Source organism: Mya arenaria, chromosome 3, assembly GCF_026914265.1.
Source record: "Mya arenaria isolate MELC-2E11 chromosome 3, ASM2691426v1".
NCBI classification, from domain to species: Eukaryota; Metazoa; Mollusca; class Bivalvia; order Myida; family Myidae; genus Mya; species Mya arenaria.
The window spans coordinates 21,441,572-21,462,646 of record NC_069124.1 but is presented as its reverse complement, the minus strand read 5'-3'; the positions used below and the strand labels follow the sequence as shown (position 1 = coordinate 21,462,646).

The following is a 21,075-nucleotide window of genomic DNA, read 5'->3' as shown; positions in this document are numbered from 1 at the left end:
GGTAAAACGCGCACCTGAACAGGTAAATCACGTTCAATCACGCGCCGCACTTTATTAGCAACGCAAACATGATCGGATAAAGGGTTCTTGCATCACTCTCCGATCGATGGGAAATTTAGACAATCAAATACAGAAATTGTATCATAGTGAAGACACTCACGATTTTGTAGAAAGAATGAAGATCAAAAACACCGTTATGAAAACTAAATCTGACCTAGGTAGGTTGAGCGATTGGCTTAGAAGAGACGGGGAGGTTCGAGAGCTTGAGAACATTCCACCTACAGAGTTGGACTTTTGGCAAGGATGTTTTTGACCATTAGAAAAGCTTAAGACGGCGCCGAATACGTGCCTGATACCTTTAAGGGAATCCAAAGCAGTGAACATAGGTACCTGCAAGGAATAAAAACTACAATGGCCACATTCTTCAAGACCATCAGTTAAAACACAGCGGAGATGATATTTCAAGTAAAATAAAGCTGCTCAAGCAAATTGGTCTAGGAAACTAACAGAATAGATCAGACCCTTTCGCAGAAGATGATTGTACGATTCTCCGTGAAATGAAACTGCTATGCAATGGTAAGCCCCTACTTCGCTAGTAATTAAAATAACAAATACTATCACACTCAAAGTAAACGAAATCTTACCTTACAGTATGTTCATAGCTGACACATCTTCCTTTGCATAACCCACACTATAGGTACCATCATTTCCACTTCCATTTTCATATAAGTAAACGGTGTCTAGAGCAATCCATGACCAATTGATACATAAACCAAGCATTGGCGTTTTTGCATCACATGACCGTGTATAACATATAACATATAAATTACTCCAAGTTTGACATGGACAGTTATCTAGAATATGTCAACGACATATTTTGTCATCCATTTATGTTGTTTTTAAACCGCTAAATAATGAAATTTAAAATAGAATTCATTAAAACACAAACACATGGTGTACTTTTGATGTTGCTTATACATACTATGTGCTTTATTTGAGCTTACCTTCGGTAATATCTTAAATTTATCCAGTATTTCTCATTCCACACCACACCAATCTATAACCTAGTAAAATGACTCTTATGACGTCACGAATACAATAGATGCGTCAAAGGTCAATCAGACATTACAGATAACCAAATGGAATCCCTTCTCAACTCAATTTGGTTAATCAATACCATCCGTTTTGGTTTTCGTAGACGACAAGAACATACGGACATTCTCTGGAAAGGTATTGAACAACAACATTAACTGGTGGTGAGTTCCATTTTTTACAACATCAATTAACTGCTGTTAATAGTTAATATATGAATGGCTTCGATGCAATACATTCACTTTTTACACATACATGGTAAACAATATCAGGTGACAAGTATTGTCCTGTACAGCTGTAAAAACTCTACTCTGACAAGAGGCCAGAGAAGATGCGCGACTCCTACTCTAAGTATTACATCCAAGTAAACCCACACTATGGCAAGGACGTCTCGTATGGAAAACTTTCATTTATCAGCACACCGATGGGCTAGAACTAATTAGGACATTTAGCAAAGACTATGAGCGAAAAGGCTGGGTTGGGCTTCTGGGATTTAGGGCAGACATACCAACCACAGTGGAAGAAAAACTTGAATTACCAAGTTATTAAACAATAATGTTGCGCCAAATGATGTTGCCTAATTGTCTGGACACAAAGACTTGATGTCAATTAACCAATATAACACCGTGTCGTTAGAGAGATAGCCGGAAATGTCAACATGAGTTCTTACCGTAAATTCATCGACACTCTCGTATTCTTGTCCTGCTGAAATGTCTGACGATGAACTTGCCACAGCATCTCAAGGAATAGAGGAAGCTATGAACATGATCACTGCTAATGAGTACGAAAATGAAAATGAATCTATGTCTGACATCATTGATGTTGTTGATTTGCCAATTGTACACAATTCTGAAGGCATGCTTGCTGAGCAAAAATAATCCCCGTATGATATCTTTTGTTAACTGCACATTCAACGGGCCGATTATTTTTGTGTTAAAATAGTTTTCTCCGACATGTTTTTATTTAATATCACAGCGTTTAACACGTTGTATTGAAATTAATCAATGTTAATAATGTGTAGTTAAAGACCGTCATACACGTCTTATAAAATGAAAAAAAAAAAACATATGCAATAAAGTGGCTGAGAAAGGCACCGGGGTGCCGTCTGTCCATCATGGCACACCTCGAGCTAATACGGACCAGGTGTGCCATTATGAACAGACCGGCGCCGTTTATTAACCACTACTTAACAGTTCCTAATACTATACATCAGTAATTATTTATCGATGCAGAAATGCATAGTTCCTTAACATTGTGTATCATTTCTTTGTTTAAGTACAATCGCAATTCAAGCGGAACTGCATTTTAATGACAAAACCCACTTTAAATAGTATCCATACAAATGTTATACAATTTAAATTAATTTTGACTTTTATCAAACCAATAAATTAAAAAATCTTAGGCTAAATATCTTGTGGTATAATCATGAGTGAAGACGTAATTTCTGTTTGGTAAGTGGACTTTCTCTTTAAATATGAGTACATCTAGTATGTGGCGAAACCCATTTTTATAAGTATCCTAATTTGGTGTTATATCTTAGAAGTTAAAACAGTTATTGAACATATTGTGGGTTACGATGTAATGATGACAAATAAACGTGTTATTTTTATACTCATGATTTCGTGTTTTCTAGGCAATAAATGCCTCTCTGTGCAGGTTGTAACTCTGCTCTCATGTATATATTCTTAGTTTTTAAATAAGATGTTTTTTAATCGACTGTACACGTTTCCTGGTCGATCGTTTGTGTATTATAAGTTCTGGCGATCGCAATTGATCATGTGTCTTTCATTTGGAATGTGATGTCTTCACGCGACCTTTTGTAGACGGGTAAATGAAAATATTGAACAGCTGTTATCATCATATTCATATCTTAGTCTTAATTTTGAGTAACTCCTACAGTCCTTTCTATTTCTAGAAATGGTTGCTTTTAGTAAAAGTTTTTAAAATATTCAATACGTGTTTTGTGTTGCTTAAATACTTATCAGCTGAAAAAGTTGATAATCGATTGACTATTACTATTATTATAAACTTCTAACGATTACAGAAATGATGATTGGTGATTAAACAACTTAGTATTATATAACAAAATCTGACCAACATAATTATTTGTGTTTTTGATTTTGAAATCAGTGTGGAGACTTTTCTTTTCAAACCATTCATACCGTATTTGTTATTTGAGATTTAAACTAAGCTAACATAATTTTACTCATTACAGATAGAACTTGTACTCGTTATGTTAAAAATTGCGTACTTGGTTCAAAATATTCCTTCAATAATAATCGAAAACTTAAAACAGTAAACTAAGCTAGATAAGTTATGTTTTAATTGTACAATTTACTAATCATCCATCAGTGTTTTCAGCACTTTGATCACTGTTTCTATCAGACGGTATTGCATGTCTCCATGACTTGTTGCCATTGTATTTAAAAACTTTAATTTTATATGGAAACTTTAAACAATATCAGTTCCTAGATTCTAGTTTACATATTTTTTCCTCATTTCAATATTATATTTCGAATAGGAGAAGACATTTTTCTAAAAGAAAAATGGTTCTACAGTGCCAATAATAGTTCAAGAACCGACAGACGGGCATGCGTAGCTCATCTGCCACATTATACGGCCCCTCCAAAAGGGGTGTATACAGTCTTTTTCTTTACAATAAAATACAGCGATATGCTGTAATACTTACTTCAGAAATGAACCTACGTAAGATAAAAATATTCGTAAATCAAAATGTCTTCGAAGGGAGTGGAAAGTATTACAAACGTTAGCGTTAACTTTAATGTATGTTATGACAGTAATAGCAAATAAGCCATCGTATGATTCAGTTCTAGAGTAGCTTATTTGTTACTGCCTTAGAGTGTGCATTCTACGTTTACCTTATACATCTACTATGTTTGGTAAGTACTGCTAAACAAACAGGCCGTAACAACAGCATATATATCACACGGCCGGTTTTTAGAATTAACCCTCTTTCCGTTTAACACTTTTTCAACTTTTGATTGTAAACTAAATTGAGCTTTGCTTGCGTTATATATGACCAACCGCGTGCGCTAAATATTTTGAAGTGTACGCCTGTACACATGAGTGAGCCGTCACCATGCGTTCTTAATGCAAACACTCAGAAACATTAGTTTAAACGCAGAAAGCATACTTCATACGAATTGTGCTATCATTCAAACTGTCATAAGTTTCAAACTGTATTAAACATCATAGAACATATCTAAATATATTGAGCTTTTCAATAACTGGCTAAGACATAACATTAGGCGCGTTTAAAACGTATTATAGGGAATGTTATCCATATGATGCTCCGTATATAATACATTCCAAATAATCATGTTGACCTATCAAAATGTTGTGTATTACTTTTCTAAAGGAAGCAAACATATATGCAAATTTGGGACATCGTAATGCAACATATCGGTTTTATTGGTTTATATTGAAACATTAAGTAATCATGTTCAATGCCTCAAAATGTTCTATGTTATTTGACCCCGATGAGATGGATCACAAAACGACCATGTGATAAAGTGGTCCAAATTATTTGTAAGGCCGGGCGTACTGGCATGCCTATTTATGTAAATAGGTCAATCATCGAACGACATATTTCTTAATACGCCCGCTGACTGTCGCGCTTGTACAACAATATTGTTTTGAAAGAACTGTTCGATATTGTATGTGGGAACTTCTATGTATTTTCATAAAATAACAATAAATGGTTCCATTAAGCCTCGTGAACAAATAAATTCATGATAGTTTAAACTGCTTTGTTCTGATACAACTGTAAGTGTATATGATTAACTGGACAGTTCTTCAGGGACAGAAAGTTGGTAATTATTAAATATGTAAAGTTGTTTACTTAAAATAATATTCTAGCGTTAAAAAAACCCATTGAAAATAAATTTCTGTTTGTAGATAATATAGCAGACTAAAGAAATGTACATCCTAAACATCCCTTAATTTGTGCTTTTTTTTCAGGTCATAAACATGATCAATTTCACCCTTTTCGCATCGGTAAAGATGAAAATAAAAATACTAGTTTTGATTTGGATTGGTTCACATGGCGTGTTATCAGGTAAAAATAACAATAAGTACAATCTACACTAAACCCTATATATGTAACGTCATAACAAACAATATTAAACAGCAATGTTTATATAATTGCTTCTATTTATCTATCGAAAACCTCATCATAACACATGATAAAAATGTTCAACTTAAGTCATCGATTGCAGATCGTGATCTTCTGCAGCAGCCTGACATAACTCCCACTATCACAAGTACACCATATTATTCCTCATGGGCTCCTAGTAGAATTCTCACTGATATCAGTCAATACGCAGACACATGCAATTGTTGTGCAGCAATTGCAGCACCGGGACATATTGATATTGATTTGATGCAAATATATGCAGTCAGCCGAGTTGTTGTTCTGGGGCGTCTTGACTCAACGATTGGTAAGTGTCTTTACAGTTTGTTCTTTTTTTTCGCCGATGAACTCGCTGTAATGCGATTAGGTATTAGAGTATAGTTATTTTTCATGTTTTCGGTCTTGTCGAACCTACATCAAAGGGACAGGCGGCATTGCGTAAATGACACAAAAAAACAAACAGTTAATTTGTTATTGTTCATATTTTTTTTAATTTTGTAACGAACAGAAGAAGTATAATAATTCTAAAAGAACGTACGCCTTTTTCATTTTTAGATGTCTAACGTTTTCATCATATTATTTTTGTATTTCAGGTGCTCATTTTGCAAATATTACTTTGATAGCAAATGGCAATGAAAATGTTACGTTGCTTTACAAAAACGATACTCTTCTTGAAGCTTATTTCAAACCTAACCGTTTGATACGAACAATTAGAATAGAAGGCGGACATGCACCTCATGCAATTATGACAATTTGTAACGTTTAAGTGTTTGGACTTCCCCGATGTAAGTTCTTTTGAGTATTATAAGTTTTGATAGTGTTTAAGGTTATTGCAAGAGTGTAGGTAGGGCAAAATATCTCACAAATGTATAAGATGTTTACACTTATGTAATCTCAAACTTATATTTATTCCGTGTAGTGCATACATTAACCATTATTTCAATCAGTAACATTGTATCCAGCGTTGTAAACTGCATGCATTTTTTCAAATAGTGAATGGCGTTGCAACACAGTCGTCCAATTATAGCACATGCACAGCTGACAAAGCCTTGAACGGTATCGAAGACCAGGGTTCAAATGATGAAGAACTTTGCCAAGCCTGTAGTGTTACAAATGCAGCGAACCCTTGGTGGGCACTCGATTTAGGCGGCGAGCACCTTATTGGGCACATTCAAATAATTGGACGACCAGGTGAAAATGTTATCACAATATCTCAAAAGGTAATCTGCACAGGATATAAATGCTTGTTCGTCAAGTTACTTGCCTTAAGTTATAGGAAGCGTTAATAGAACGTCCGGTCGTAATTCGTTCACGGTGTCATTTTCATTTTAGTTTGGTCAATTGGGATCATTAAACATAATTAACGGCTAATTAATTCTAGAGGCGGATTGCTCATATCATACCTTACAAATGAGGTTTTTAGACGTTATAAGAGTTTCGATCTGAATGTTCGGGTCTTATGATCTTATTTCTGTCATTTCTGCTTGCAGGAAAGCTGAAAATTCTGCTTCATTCAGTTATAGGATATTAACCGATTAATAAGCCGTATTCCACTCAGTCATTTCATTAGCGTAAACTGAACGATTTCTGAAAACTGGGAATAATATACGCTCAAATTCTTTGTATAAGTTCAGATAAAATAATGTAGATTTAATGACTCCGTCGACTGATGTGAATTCTATTGTTCTCACCTTTATATAAAATCTAGACAATACTGTAAAAAATAGCGATAGTTGTTCTTAAAGAGTTCATTTATGGAAGCGCAATAGTTCTAAAATATTAATAAAAATCTATGTTCCTTTTGGTAAGTTGTTCATGTTTTAAACTGCAAATAGGTTTTGTTTTTGTTGTACAATATAACACTGTTTTTTAAACACACCAGTCTTCTCTTTTTAAGTTACTATTTTCTGCTACGTACCCAAATGTTTAGAATAGTTTGACATGTTATTTGTCGGTAGTAGATGAATTTTTAACACCATATAAATTAATCCTTGAACCATGGAAAAAAGAATTATCGCTAATGTAAACGTCTGTAATAAGTTTGTATAATGCTAAATACTTCTTTAACTTTGAGGGTTTCATTTTAAATGATATCAGTAATAACAGCTGTAGTCATTTTTATCAGTTCTAAATTGTATAATTTTCACCACAGAGAAACATCACAAAAACGTTATCACAGTGAACGATAATTTCACAGTTTATGTTTCAGTATTTTCTCCTTTGTCAGTATATTGGCGCGAAGTACCATATATATTGTATTTACACCTACCAACACGGTCTATATGCGCATCTATTTGATATTATCATTGGTATCAATGTTATACCTTTAAAAATAAGAATAAACATTCGGAAAAGTGCATCTTGTATACTCGAGGTAATACTGTCGACCGACATTTTAAACACAGGCAATATTCATTATATTATACTTTATTTTCACTAATTATTAATCATGGGTGTTTCCTTGCGGAAATTGGTGCAAACTCAACGTTTCAAAGTTCTAATTAAACACACAGTTTAAATCTTACATACCGTGCATATAAAACGTCAATGAAATTGACTATAAAATCTGTATACATAAATAAACTACACTTTTTATCAAAGATACAGTTAATTTCACTCAGCAAGACATTTGTTTAGCTTTAAGGGTATGCTAAAGCAAAAGTGAATTAAGAACACATAAAAACTGACCAATATTAAATTACAAAAAAAAGAGAAGGCGCATTTTTAACATTAAAATACACAAAAATTGCACTTTATTAAAACAATACATTACATTTTGCTTTTTAAACATTGTTTCAGTTATTTCAATATCGGAAAATGTCAATAAAGTGAAATAATTACCAATTTTGTAAACAAGTTAGTTACATTGTATGAACATTTGAGCTTTAAAACTGTAAAAACAATTCCTAAAAATCAAAAAACCAAACTAGACCTAGATTTGAGTTTTAATAGCCCTTACCATGCGGAATCTAAAAATATTCGGTCCTAGTTGTGTGTAACCCGATCCATGCTATGTCTGGATATTTTCGGACCGGGATATTTACCATGGGGTGTTCACCAAATCCATTTCAAATTCAAATCTTGCAGCAAATTACCACATCAGTACATACAAATCACAAAGCAAAATAATAAATCTAGCTTGTGACTTAACTTTATGTATTAATAATAGTAAACTGACAGAGAAATCCATAACTATATATTGGATATTTTAATTTTCTCCCAACTCCTCCATTTAGTGTATGCGTTCACAGGGCATCTATACTTCATGTTTGTTTATTTTTCATTTTAAAGAGTATTCCTTGGTTACAACAACAAATCTCATTTAGAGTACAATATCAAGTTCATTACAAATTGAAATGGACTTATTCAAAATAGTTTTCCGTGTTGTTTTATCTAAATGTTTTGCACAGTTACAACTCCCGACATCAGTAAATGTCATTGACACATGTGTTCAACTCTTTCATTGTTTTTACTCTACTATTAACCCATACATGAATAAACCTGTAATCTAGAATAAACACAAGCTTTACATTGACTCAATGACAAGTATTTCCAAACCATTCTGTGATTTAAAATCCATAAAGACCACCAACCGAACTTGAGATTAAATTGTGAAACTAGGTCACCGGTGTCAACTTAGAAATTTTACTTTCGATTTCACCACTCACACTTAGTGCTCTGTCAATTGGATATTTAACCATAAAATGTTATAAAATGTTTTTCTTACTCATAATTTACTGATATTTGTGTCTACTAATTCAATGGCAGACGCTGACACTTTTGTTTTTTATCTATAAACAACAATGTTTTCATGACCTAAATTGGCGGGGAAAAAACAACAATCACGTGACAGTTATTGTTTGTGTCGGCTGTTACATTTATCAATGCTTATTGCTATTGTTATTTTAACAACTCCTGCATATTTTTATTAATTATTTCATGAATGATATGACTGCTATCGTCAATTCCGACGCTGCCATAACAGTTGACTGGCTCACATGCTATCACTATAAATTGGTGAATATGCCTACGGGACAAACTAAAAACAGTCGAGATCTACTGCATTCGTACTCTTATATGTTCGTTTCTTTTCCGTTTCGTACCAAAATCAATACGGTCGGGAAAATAATTTTGAAAAAAAGTAAAATTCAATTTTATTTTTTTTGTACTTTTGGAAGAAAAAATTCGACCCGCCGGTTTTGTAAACCAATTTATATAAAAGTAGTGACCTAGAGGGGTAACAGTGCGGGGTACCATGAAGATTGTTGCCCGATGAAGATAACTATGTATTGAATTAAAGGAGTGTGTATAATAATACAATGGGTTATAAGCTATATGTGAGTTATGTTGTAACACTCCTGAAGTTACTGTCTTTTGACATTGCCTCGCCAATCTCGTAGAGAATTGGGCATTTAGATATTATAAGTTATATACACAACTACCATAGCAGATTGTAATTGCTCTGTAATTGTGAAATAATGTGAAACAATGCAATAACAATCGTTAGTTTAATAACATTTAACACCCGTTTTAACTCACCCACTGCCAAGGGCAAACGCGTAATACCTCCCTAACAATACTTATAAAGATGGTTTATACCTCTTTGTAACTCTTCTACTGAGTAACCTATCACTGTTATCATCTGCAAAATTGAATAACAGTATGTGCACTGGCTAAAACCTTAGAAAATACTCTGTTACAGAAACAGTTCTGAGTATTCTAAAAATAGATTATATATTACTGGTAAATTATTTTGTCCTTATCGTAAACAATTAGCTTGTTTGATATCGTTTTTTAGGCAAGGGGTGCATAACATAAACAATCAACACATGTAGAGTGAATACAGAAATATCACATGCACGCACATATGCATGATCCATGACATACACACCAGCACCAAAGATACACCCATTTAGAGAAATTTGGACCATAAATAATTATAAGTATATCAGTTTCAATTCGTATTGAACAATAAGTAATTGTTAGCATATTTATCAAATGTATATCAACACTTTCTGTCAAAAGCATAGCAGAGGGTTAAGATTACCAATATCCGTGGCCTCATTGTTAAGGCGTCCTCGGCCTGGCCGCGTCGTACCGAAAGACGTTAACCTGCAACGTCTTATTTGATTAGTAAACATGCAGTCTCGACGGATACGTATTTACACAACGAACTCGATGTGATACAGATCACCCGAAAAGTGTCCTATCATAATATCCCTTATATATCAACGAAAACAGAGAATGAATTGCAACGGTGCGTCACTCGACTTTTCTTAGAGTGCACTCTTAATATTTTAAGGATTGTCCTATCAAACCCTATTTTGAACAGCTTGTTCAACATATTTTTCTTTATACAGAATCAAAATCCTTTTTTAAGGTCTATAAATGCACATGGTAATCCTAACTGCGTAACATGGTATTTTCATTTGCATAATTATGGTTATACATTATTAACAATAACAACAACAACAACTACCATAACGATGGTGACGAAAATAGAAATAGAGCACCTTATCACTTAAATATCAAATATCGAATATTGTCACGCCATGAGATATAGTTTTTTCAGAAACCCCAGCAAAAGAAAATAAGTAAATGAGTGCGTAATATTTTCTCGATAGAAGTTTGACAAACTAAAACAGAATCGTAAACAACATTTAATTTGCTTTATTTGACGGTCATCTTCGAGTTGGCGTAAGGTCAGTAGAGACAATATGGCGCTTTGATATCACAGATAAACCAAGGTTGCACAATACAGCGGCAATATATATATATATATATATATATATATATATATATATATATATATATATATATATATATATATATATGCATGAAATGTCAATCACTTCTGATTATTTGCTTAAAAGCACGACCAGCGTTTCACATTATTTCAAATCATGTACTTCTGTACATAAAAAGCCTTAAATTTGTTCGTTCTAGTTTAAACATTATATATTTTACAACGACTGCCAAGAATATTAAACTAAAACAACATATCATTCTAGTTGGCACGTTCGTTTTATTCGTAATTTCAATCTTAATAATAAACGCAAAATTTGCTTTGACTGCTTGCCTATAGTGTACGATTTTTATAATGTACAATTATTCACAAATTGAAGTATACTATAATCTAATGACAAACACGTATTTATTTCAGGTCAACCCATACAAAGTCGTGGATTGCAAGTATCAATAACTAATGCACAAAAGCATGATTTTGTTATAATCCCAGGCGACAATAAAACAATAGAATTAAATAAACAGATAACCCCTCCTAGACTCGCTACTTTTATCAACATCACGTCAATCTCAGGAACATTGTATATGGCACTGTGTGAGGTGATCGTATTTGAAACAGGTAAATGCTTTCGTATCGTCATAGGACAAGCATCACTAAAGGAAGTTAGCTTTAAGCGATATGTTTAATACCTATTTGAAACAGTTATAGGCCGTCTTTGTTTCATTGTGAATGTCCGGCGATCAAAAACGAATGATTTTTCGAAAACTAAATAAAAAACAACAACGATATTTGATTTTTTAAATTGTATTTGCTTATTCTGAGATAAGGTTACATGGACATACTATCAGTTCTTATATAAATAAATATTTTCCCAATGCTTCATCTGAGAATGTCAACACGGAACGTTTGGAGACAATTGTACTGGCCATTGCGGTAATTGCATTGGGGGATTTGCACAGTGCGACAGTATCAATGGGAGATGTCTTCAGGGATGTGAATATATGATCCCACCACTTTGCTCTCAAAGTAAGTGTTGCTGCGTTCAATGACAAGTAATAAACTGTAAACTTTTCTATAAAATAGAGTAAGTCATAGTTCGATCAAATGAGTCAGTCGCATAAAGTAAATTATATGTAGTAGAACAATTAAACCTACTCGGACATACCTACTGGAACTAACTGACAATAAGTTTGGTATTTTAACGGAGCCACATTTGTCCTACTGCTTTGTACTATTATAGGGAATATAGTTAGAGGAGTTATCGCTTAAAATTAAAATTAATATAATCTCTCATTTAAAGGCTTCAAATGCCATTAAACATTTTATGTATATTCTATTTCTTAAATCCGATCATTTAACTTACATCGGAGTTAATATTAATAAATTAAAGTAGTAAATTAACTCCTATGTAAGTTTAATGTTCGAAGGTAGGACAGAAATCATTTGCCAACATATTGAACATCAAGACGACAAAATGACAATATATATTTGATATATATTTGAACCTGCAGGCTGCAACAACAGTTACTACGGTGAAAACTGTGCACAGCATTGCGGTAATTGTTTAAACGGTAGCCGTTGTGATTTAAAGAATGGAAGCTGTCCTGGAGGATGTGCATCGGGGTTTAATGGCACTTACTGTAACCAAAGTGCGTGCCTATTTTATTCCTTAAAAGCCGATAATGTATCTAGTTTAAACGGATCTTATTCAATATATTCATTAAACATCAGATTCATGTTACACGATTTCACAAATTGACTATTGAAATGTATTAAAACAGAACGCAGAACTTTTAAAGTCCGCTCCAAGTTTCTGGTCACAATTAATATAATAATATTGTTCATTCTTATAACCTTAAGTTTATGTGTTGTATGGTCTGAGCTGTTTTTGATGTTTTATAATGTATGCGTATGGACATTTATAGCGTGTTTGTCCGGGCAATATGGACCTGGATGCGTGAACAGATGCAGTGGAAACTGTTTTAACACAGAAACCTGCAATGGCATCACTGGTGTATGCTTAAATGGTTGTGCACCTGGCTATGATTACAATAGGGACGCAAAATGCGGAGCAAGTACGACGATAATTCATTTTTATCATGTTGTTCATAAACAGTGTTCTTCACAATTTCTTATTATAACTTGGACTATTAATTACTCTTCTTTAAATCAGCTAGTTTTCAATGCAGTGAAAACAACCGAGTAGTAGTTGAACGCAAACGTGATAAAATAAGAATGTTAAGAAAGAGTAGTTCGAAAATTTAAAAGCAAATTTCAATTACATTTTGTTTCGTGTCTCTCTTTGTATATAATTTATATCACTCAAGAAAAACGCAGGCCTATTCATGCGAATTTTATTAAATATGTACTGATATCTGTAACACAACCGGTCCATGTTTTCATTGTTAAGATGATAGGAACTACTATAAAAATCATTCGCCATATATTATAATTAAGGGTTTAATGTAAATACTACTCACAGCTTGCACTAACGGCTCGTTTGGTCAAAACTGCTCCGCAAAGTGCGGCCATTGTCTTGACGGCCCGATATGTGATAACTTATCCGGAAAATGCAGCGATGGATGTGAACGGGGGTACAAGGGAGGCACATGTAATGAAAGTATGTTTAGTCTTCATTATGTAATAGCTATATGTAAGTTTAGAGCTCGTTATTTTGTCACAACAGACAGTGAGACGTTTTTATTGCGTAGACAATAAGGTTTCTAGGAAAAACATGTTTTGCAATTTCCATTTAAATTGATAACTTCGATTTGATTTAATTTGATATATAGTTTATAAGTTGATCTTAAAACCTACCGTTTCTTTATTTTAGTTTGCGCAAACAAAACGTTTGGATATAATTGTGAGGGGCATTGTCACTGTAACTATGATTCAGAACAGTGTGACGTCATAAGTGGAAACTGCAGTAGCGGATGTGCAAATGGATGGATCGGCTTAAACTGTAGTACATGTAATGTGAATGTTTCGAGTAATATCGTTCGTAAATGTTAACGTTTAAATGGCATTTCAATATTTCATTTAGTTTAATGACAGTTTTTCGGAAAATGCAATTATTATATTGATACAATGGCAGAAAGCATGCGATTTAAGACATTTGCGAATTTTAGATTCTTAGAATTCTTAAACACAAATAGTCATGAAAATTAAAAAAAAAGATATTTGTCGTTAAAGTATTATTTGAGATAATTCAACAATGATAATGCAGATCAACTGTTCTACCTACCAATCGTTCATTGTCTGCACCATACGACTGTATTACAATTAAACTGATTCAGAGGAATGTTTGCAAAAATTATTCAGGATCAAGGCAACATTTAAACTATTCACAAACTTAACAATTGATAAGTTAATTGAAACGCAGAGATACATCCATAATGTTTTTAAACTGGCGCAAGTCTTAAACAGACAATTAACAAAAAAAAACATTTTTTTTTATATACAGCATTTACATGTAATAATGAAGGATACAAAGGTTCACATGAATTTTTATTTAAACAAATGTGTATTCATTATCAGCCTGTACGGCTGGCAGTTATGGGCACAAATGCAAGGACAGCTGCAGTGGGAATTGTTTGAACGGAGAAACCTGCCATTTTACCACGGGAGAATGTTCTTGTGGTTGTGCCCCGGGCTATGACTACACGCGGGATGACCATTGTCAAACAGGTATTTTTAGCAACGTTTAATCATCGTACATCGACAAATGTGGACCAATGATACACGAATAGTAGTCCTATATGTCTTCTTAATTACCGACAATTTGTACAGAACATATTGCAAGATATCAGTTACAATGAGAACGCAAAAATCACCATAAATAAGTTTGAACTCAGTTTTGAACAACACAAATTAAACAGCGTAGAGAAATGGTACATCATTTAAACACATCAAATGGTATAATTTAAAGAAATAAATGCAGATAAAAGGCCGCCTGAGCCTCATGGTTGCATAACATAAACAGGAGGGAGGTATAATAAACCTTTTCATTTTTTTAAATAAACATTTCAGTTACTGTAAATATCATAAGAGTTTAACATTATATTTTTGACAATTAAAGCACGGCCACATCACCTGCTACTGCTCTTATTTATAATAAAGACATGTGCGTGTTTTTCTTGGAATACGAATATAGGTATTGACCAATTCGTTTAATGGATTCACCAAAACCTGTCTAATAATAAATATAATACCAATATATAATAATATATTTCCCGAAAACCCTCATATTTGTTCTTTATAGAGCACTCATAAAAATGTCTCCGGAGCAGCTGTTTGTTATTCCTGCAATACTGAAACGTGCTTTTTAATAAAAAATACCATTTTATAGAAATCGTTTCACATTATATGGGTACATTGAGACAAGATGCAGTGTTATCTCTTTAATGACTCATATGAGTTTCTATAATTTTTTATACTTTATAAATCATTCAATGGTAATTTGGAATTATGTAAGAGTAAGTCATCGTGATATTAGTTGATTGTTTATGGTGGTTCAGAGATCTTTGTTTTGATTCGTCTTGTCTTATAGACACTTAAGGCATTCAGTGTTAACATATTTATGTAATCAAATGCATGCAGCAAAACTACGTTCTTTTTAGTGTGTGGTTTTGTTTTATTTTACTCAGCCTGTGACGACTACTCGTACGGTCAAAATTGCTCTTCCCGCTGTGGTCATTGCCTGGTCGATGCGGTTTGTGATAGGATATCTGGAAACTGTCCATCAGGCGGATGTAAGATGGGATACAGCGGATCAAGATGTGATCAACGTACGCATATGTACATGGTTTTACATTCTTTCTAACATATTTTAAACATTTAATACATTCATTGCATTTGACTGCAAAACTTTTGTTAGTGTACCTATTGTCAATTTTAGTTTGCACAGACAACACATTTGGATATAATTGTGAAGGACTGTGTCATTGTAACAACATAAGCGAACAGTGTAATGTAACGAATGGAGACTGTAGCAGTGGGTGTGCAATTGGCTGGGCAGGCAACAACTGCAGTAAAGGTATATAATGATATGATCCTTAATTTTGTGTCATTTTCATTTGAACGTGGGCATAATTAAATATAATTAAATGAGTTGTTGTTTTGGTTTGTACTATAAATAGAAATACTTTAAATTTCATAACGTATGCACGTATTTAACTTATATCTTCATACACGTTCCTCTTGATCTAAAACAACGATACTTGTGAACGTATGTGTACGTCCAAACGACGTTAACTAACTTTTAAGGTTTAATTTGACCTTATGGCGAATGATTGAAAAAATTAGCCTTCGATCGTATGGAAGGGATTATCCGCAAGTTAATGCATCCTGCTTTATGACATTTCTCTTTTTAAATTTCAAGTGCATTTGTCTAAATGGCGGGTGCCTTCGTGCAATGGCTTCGTGCCTATTTGTTATTGACAAACGCATTTGTCTATTTTTACAACTTTCAGTTGCCTTCACTTTATTGCTTAGTGTTAACGTCTAAACGACAAATAACATGTATCAAGTTCTTGCTTTTAAATAACTTGCTAGCTAATTGTGTACACAACTACAACTTAACTAGAAACATTAAATAACTAATAGTATGTATATAATGTAATAAGACCATTGAAAGCTAAATTAATATTCATCAATAGCAGTATGCATTTGTCAATAAGCATATAGTCGATAGACGAATGCATCTAGACGAACGCAACTATACGAATGGAATTAGAACGGAACCAGTAAATATTGGTATCCTGCGACAGCAACATTAAATGGGAAATGAAACCAAAAGCTGGTACCTTTCTTATCCACGGGAGATTAAATTATATCTAGAAGGGGTAATGTATGACATTATCTGACCCTAAAATATTAATACTGCTAGATGCTTTTTTTCTGCTGATTTTATTTCCTGGATGTTTTTATACGGTACTGAATTAGACACATATCCAAATTCTAACCTGCGTTTCGGCCTGAATTTAAAATGTGTTGTCTGGTAGGCGGTGAGATTTTAAACAGTTTTCAATGAATAACATTCATGTTTTGAAATTTCTGAGGCCATTTATGTTTCATTGTTTACTCACATTTCCATGTTTGCCTTCACTGGCTTAAGAACAGACAAAGCATGTATACTACAAATCTGTTATCGGCATCACTAGTGAATCCGGGGGGGGGGGGGCTCCTTCAAATCGCCCAAGTTAACTTTTTATTTCAATATCGAAGACAAAAAGTAATAAAATGGGTCCCAAATGCACCATTTCGGACCACAAATTGTTAAAATTATCTTAGGGAGTACCGCCAAACACCACCGTCAACACCTTAGGGAGGGCTGCATGTCAAAAAAGTTGCACCCATAAGTTATACCCCCCTCTAAAGTCAGATCCTGGATCCACCCACGAGGATATTACCGGACACATAAGCCCGGTGAAAATTTAAAGTGTGACTTTCTTAATTGCAGTTGGATTGCAGCTCCCTACGCCTAAAGATATTCACCAAAACGTTTACCGCCCTCCTTGTCAAATTTAGAAAATCTAATCTTACCATGACATTGTTATATGTTGGTCTTTAGTTGCTAGGGTTATAAATGGTTGCTTGACAGGGATTTTGTTTTGGTGTAAGGTGTTGGCAGGGATATTTGGGGTTACTCCCCAAGATAATTTTAACAATTCTAGATCGAAATGGGGCATAAGCAGTATCAATTTTTTAGGGTCAGATAATGTCATACACTACCCCTTCTAGATATGATTTTGACAGCTCCTGCACGAAAACTGTCGACTGCCCCCGAAGCAAAAGTCGCGAGAGTGCTCTCCCGTGGATAAGAAAGGTACCAGCTTTTGGTTTCCATTCCCATTTAATGTTGCTGTCGAAGGATGCCAATATTTACTGGTTTCCTTCTTATTCCATTTGTTTAGTTGCGTTTGTCTAGATGCATTCGACTATCGTCAATATGCTTATTGACAAATGCATACTGCTGTTGATGAATATTAATTCAGCTTTCAATGGTCTTATAACAGTATATAAATACTATTAGTTATTTAGAATTTATAGTTAAGTTGTAATTTTGTACACAATTTAGTTATTTAAATGTAAGAACTTGATGCATGTCATTTGTCGTTTAGACGTAAACACTAAGCAATTAAGTGAAGGCACCTTGAAGTTCTAAACATAGACAAATGCGTTTGTCAATAACAAAAAGGCACGAAGCAATTGCACGAAGGCACCTGCCATTTAGACGAATGCACTTGCAATTTAAAATGAGAATGTCATAAAGCAGGATGCATTAACTGGCGGATAATCCCTTCCATATGATCGGGTGTATCGTTGTTTCAATTAAAGTGTTCTTTTAATGTTTTTTTTTTAATAAAAGCTTGTCAATGAAACAAATAGTTTATCTATTATAATACAAATATTCATATTTTCCCTCAAAATCCTCTATTGAATTCTTTATTAAATCGCTTTTAATTCATTTATCATTATGTCAAAACATTGCATTGATTCTTATGCAATAAATTGATGCGTTTACCAATGAAGAACAACAAACTTGGCATAAACGTATAATGTTTGTATACATATAAGTCAATCATATTTCAGACAATAACATTATCAAACCCGGACACACAGATGTAACAGCATCAATATCAAATACATATTCAACATGCGACGCATTTAGGTCCATTGACGGGAAAATTCTTCTGAATTCCTCCAGTGATGACATTGCTCTCTGTCAACGGTGTAGCGTAGCGGAAGGTTCAAGATCATGGCTACAACTTGATCTTGCAGTAATAACTGCAGTTAGCTACATACGCGTGTATGGAAGGAATACTGGTAACTGAATTTATTCTGCTTTCCTTTCTTTGTTTAAAAGATAAAACGCATCGTGCTGCAATTATTCACTTCACAACTATTCCAATCTAATTCGAATATTAATATAGGACACCACACTAATTTTGAATATTAAGAAGGCAATCAGAAGTTAACGATCTGATTGGGAAAATATGTGAAATCAGTTTCACCTGCCCAAACATTAAAAGATCTTTCCATTAACTATCTGTAGATCAATATGATAGAGATGAAATTATTCAGCTGTACCTAGTTTTGTTATGCTTTTCGGTGATATATTTAGTTTTATCATTGAACTAACATCAATGATATTTCCACTATAAATATACAAGTAAAATTGCATCTATTAGAAGTACTTTAAAAATCAATTGTAGTTACTTCGCAAAACTGAGTGCCTCTATTTTCAACAGCAAAATATGTCAAAAACAATAATTTGAAAATGAAAACATTGCCTATAGTTAATACTGAATTCTATTGGAAAAAACTTTTATTAGGGTAATTTATTAATCTCATTATATTTTAAAACGTTTTCTTGAAGCTGAATGCTTAAACATTCACCTTCGTTCAAAATAATTCCCAACTAAAACAAATGCTCAAAATAATCCGCAAAATTAAAAGGGAAAACGCAACTTTCCCTTACAGCATGGTAACATTTTACTCCAACAGAAACCCTTTGTAATCTCGTCAAAGCGTTTCTGTAGGACTAGAAATATGGAAATGTTACCAAATCCTTCATAGTATAGTAAAGAAGGTTATGGTGGTGTTTTCTAAATTTGTGGGAAAATTCCGCAAATCATCAATATCATGCGAAGTGATGTCAAGATTTTTGGGAATATTACAAACTGAATCATAAAATATTGGTAACATTACCAAAATATTATTGGAATATTTCCAGATGAATTGAAACAAAAATATAATCATGAATATTATGCCGAGAAAAAAAAGCTAGGAATGGTCACAAATATTTGGTAACATTCCCAGAGAAATTATGAACATTTTCTGCTAACATTCTGAAATTTATCTTGCATATAATGTCCAGGTTTTCTGGAAATATTTTCAATTAATTTTGAAATAGTTGGTAACATTACCAATTTTTTTTGGGAATATTACCAAACACTACATTGTGAAGTAATGGAAGAAGGATTTCGCACATTCATGGGAACATTCCCAAAGTGATCGATATTATAAATGCAGAGAGATTTTCTAAAAAAACATTTTTGGGAATGTTACCAGATGAACAATACTATCCAACAGAATGCCTTTGAAATATCCACAGAGGGTTTCTCAGGGAGTTGTTATTTCTGGGAGTGTTACCAAACAGTTCAAGTTATAGTATTGAAAACTTAAGCAGGGATTTTCAACATTTCTGGTAACATTCCCAAAATAATCAAAAGTATGCCAAGAGATGTCCAGGTTTTCTGGAAATATTACGAACTGAATCTTGAAATGTTGGTAACATTACCAAAACATTATGGGAATATTTCCAGATGATTTGAAACCAAAAATATGATCATTTTATTTAATAAGTTTATTTAAGCCTACTTTATTTATAATTTTAAACCAATCTTCTCCCAAGGATTGTATTTTATATAATGCATTATTGTAAGTAAACTTCAAAATCAGATGGTATTCAAAAATTGTTCCAGCATATTTAAATAACGGAATTTATGTTTGTTAAAGTAAATCGGGTATGTCCTTTAATATTTTGAGGTAAAATTATCTTATTAAATAAAGTCTATTTAGAGGTGATATTCAAAAGACGTTGACTAAATGTGCATCTTTCTTTTAAGTTTTTTAAACTGGTGGTATTCCAAAGAAGACATTGAAGCACATAGACACATGCATGCAGTTTATGTATTATCTTTACTGTATTAGCACTTTGCTAAGCTTAACCGACTTATAACAAGTAATTATACCATAGGACACAGATGCCCCCTACGCTAGAACGACGGGCCATAAAACACATTTCACACATAGTAATTAACGTTTCTGTTTCTGACTCATATACTTTAGGAATGCTTTGTAAGCTATGTTATAACTGTAGGTCTAGGGCCATATCTTTGTACTAACTTGGCACAGCAAAACATTAGTCATAAGGTGCATAACAAAGAAATCTGGTTAACACTTTTGTGAAGTATTGTTACTCTGAGAATATGCGTGAAACAGACAGACGGACGAATAGAATCAATGCACAAACTAAAATATGCTGGCTCATTAACAGTTGGCAATATGCGTGTAACAT

General features: G+C 33.4%; 1 protein-coding gene across 1 annotated transcript; it reads left to right on the top strand.

The window, feature by feature from the left end:
• The first annotated feature begins 1,802 nt into the window (after window positions 1-1,802).
• LOC128225817 (multiple epidermal growth factor-like domains protein 10) lies at window positions 1,803-18,826 on the top strand. Its single transcript, XM_052935713.1, has 6 exons — window positions 1,803-1,931; window positions 13,474-13,585; window positions 14,529-14,678; window positions 15,638-15,778; window positions 15,889-16,026; window positions 18,585-18,826. Exons 1-6 carry the CDS (start codon window positions 1,803-1,805, stop codon window positions 18,824-18,826), a joined length of 912 nt encoding a protein of 303 aa, XP_052791673.1.
• Window positions 18,827-21,075: the final 2,249 nt, after the last annotated feature.

Excerpts from the sequence above, each read along its gene's own strand:
- LOC128225817 (XM_052935713.1), top strand. The coding sequence starts at position 1,803 with ATGTCTGACGATGAACTTGCCACAGCATCTCAAGGAATAGAGGAAGCT. Across the intron at positions 13,586-14,528 it reads AGCGATGGATGTGAACGGGG|CCTGTACGGCTGGCAGTTAT; the intron begins GTACAAGGGAGG and ends ATTCATTATCAG. Across the intron at positions 16,027-18,584 it reads AGGCAACAACTGCAGTAAAG|ACAATAACATTATCAAACCC; the intron begins GTATATAATGAT and ends ATCATATTTCAG.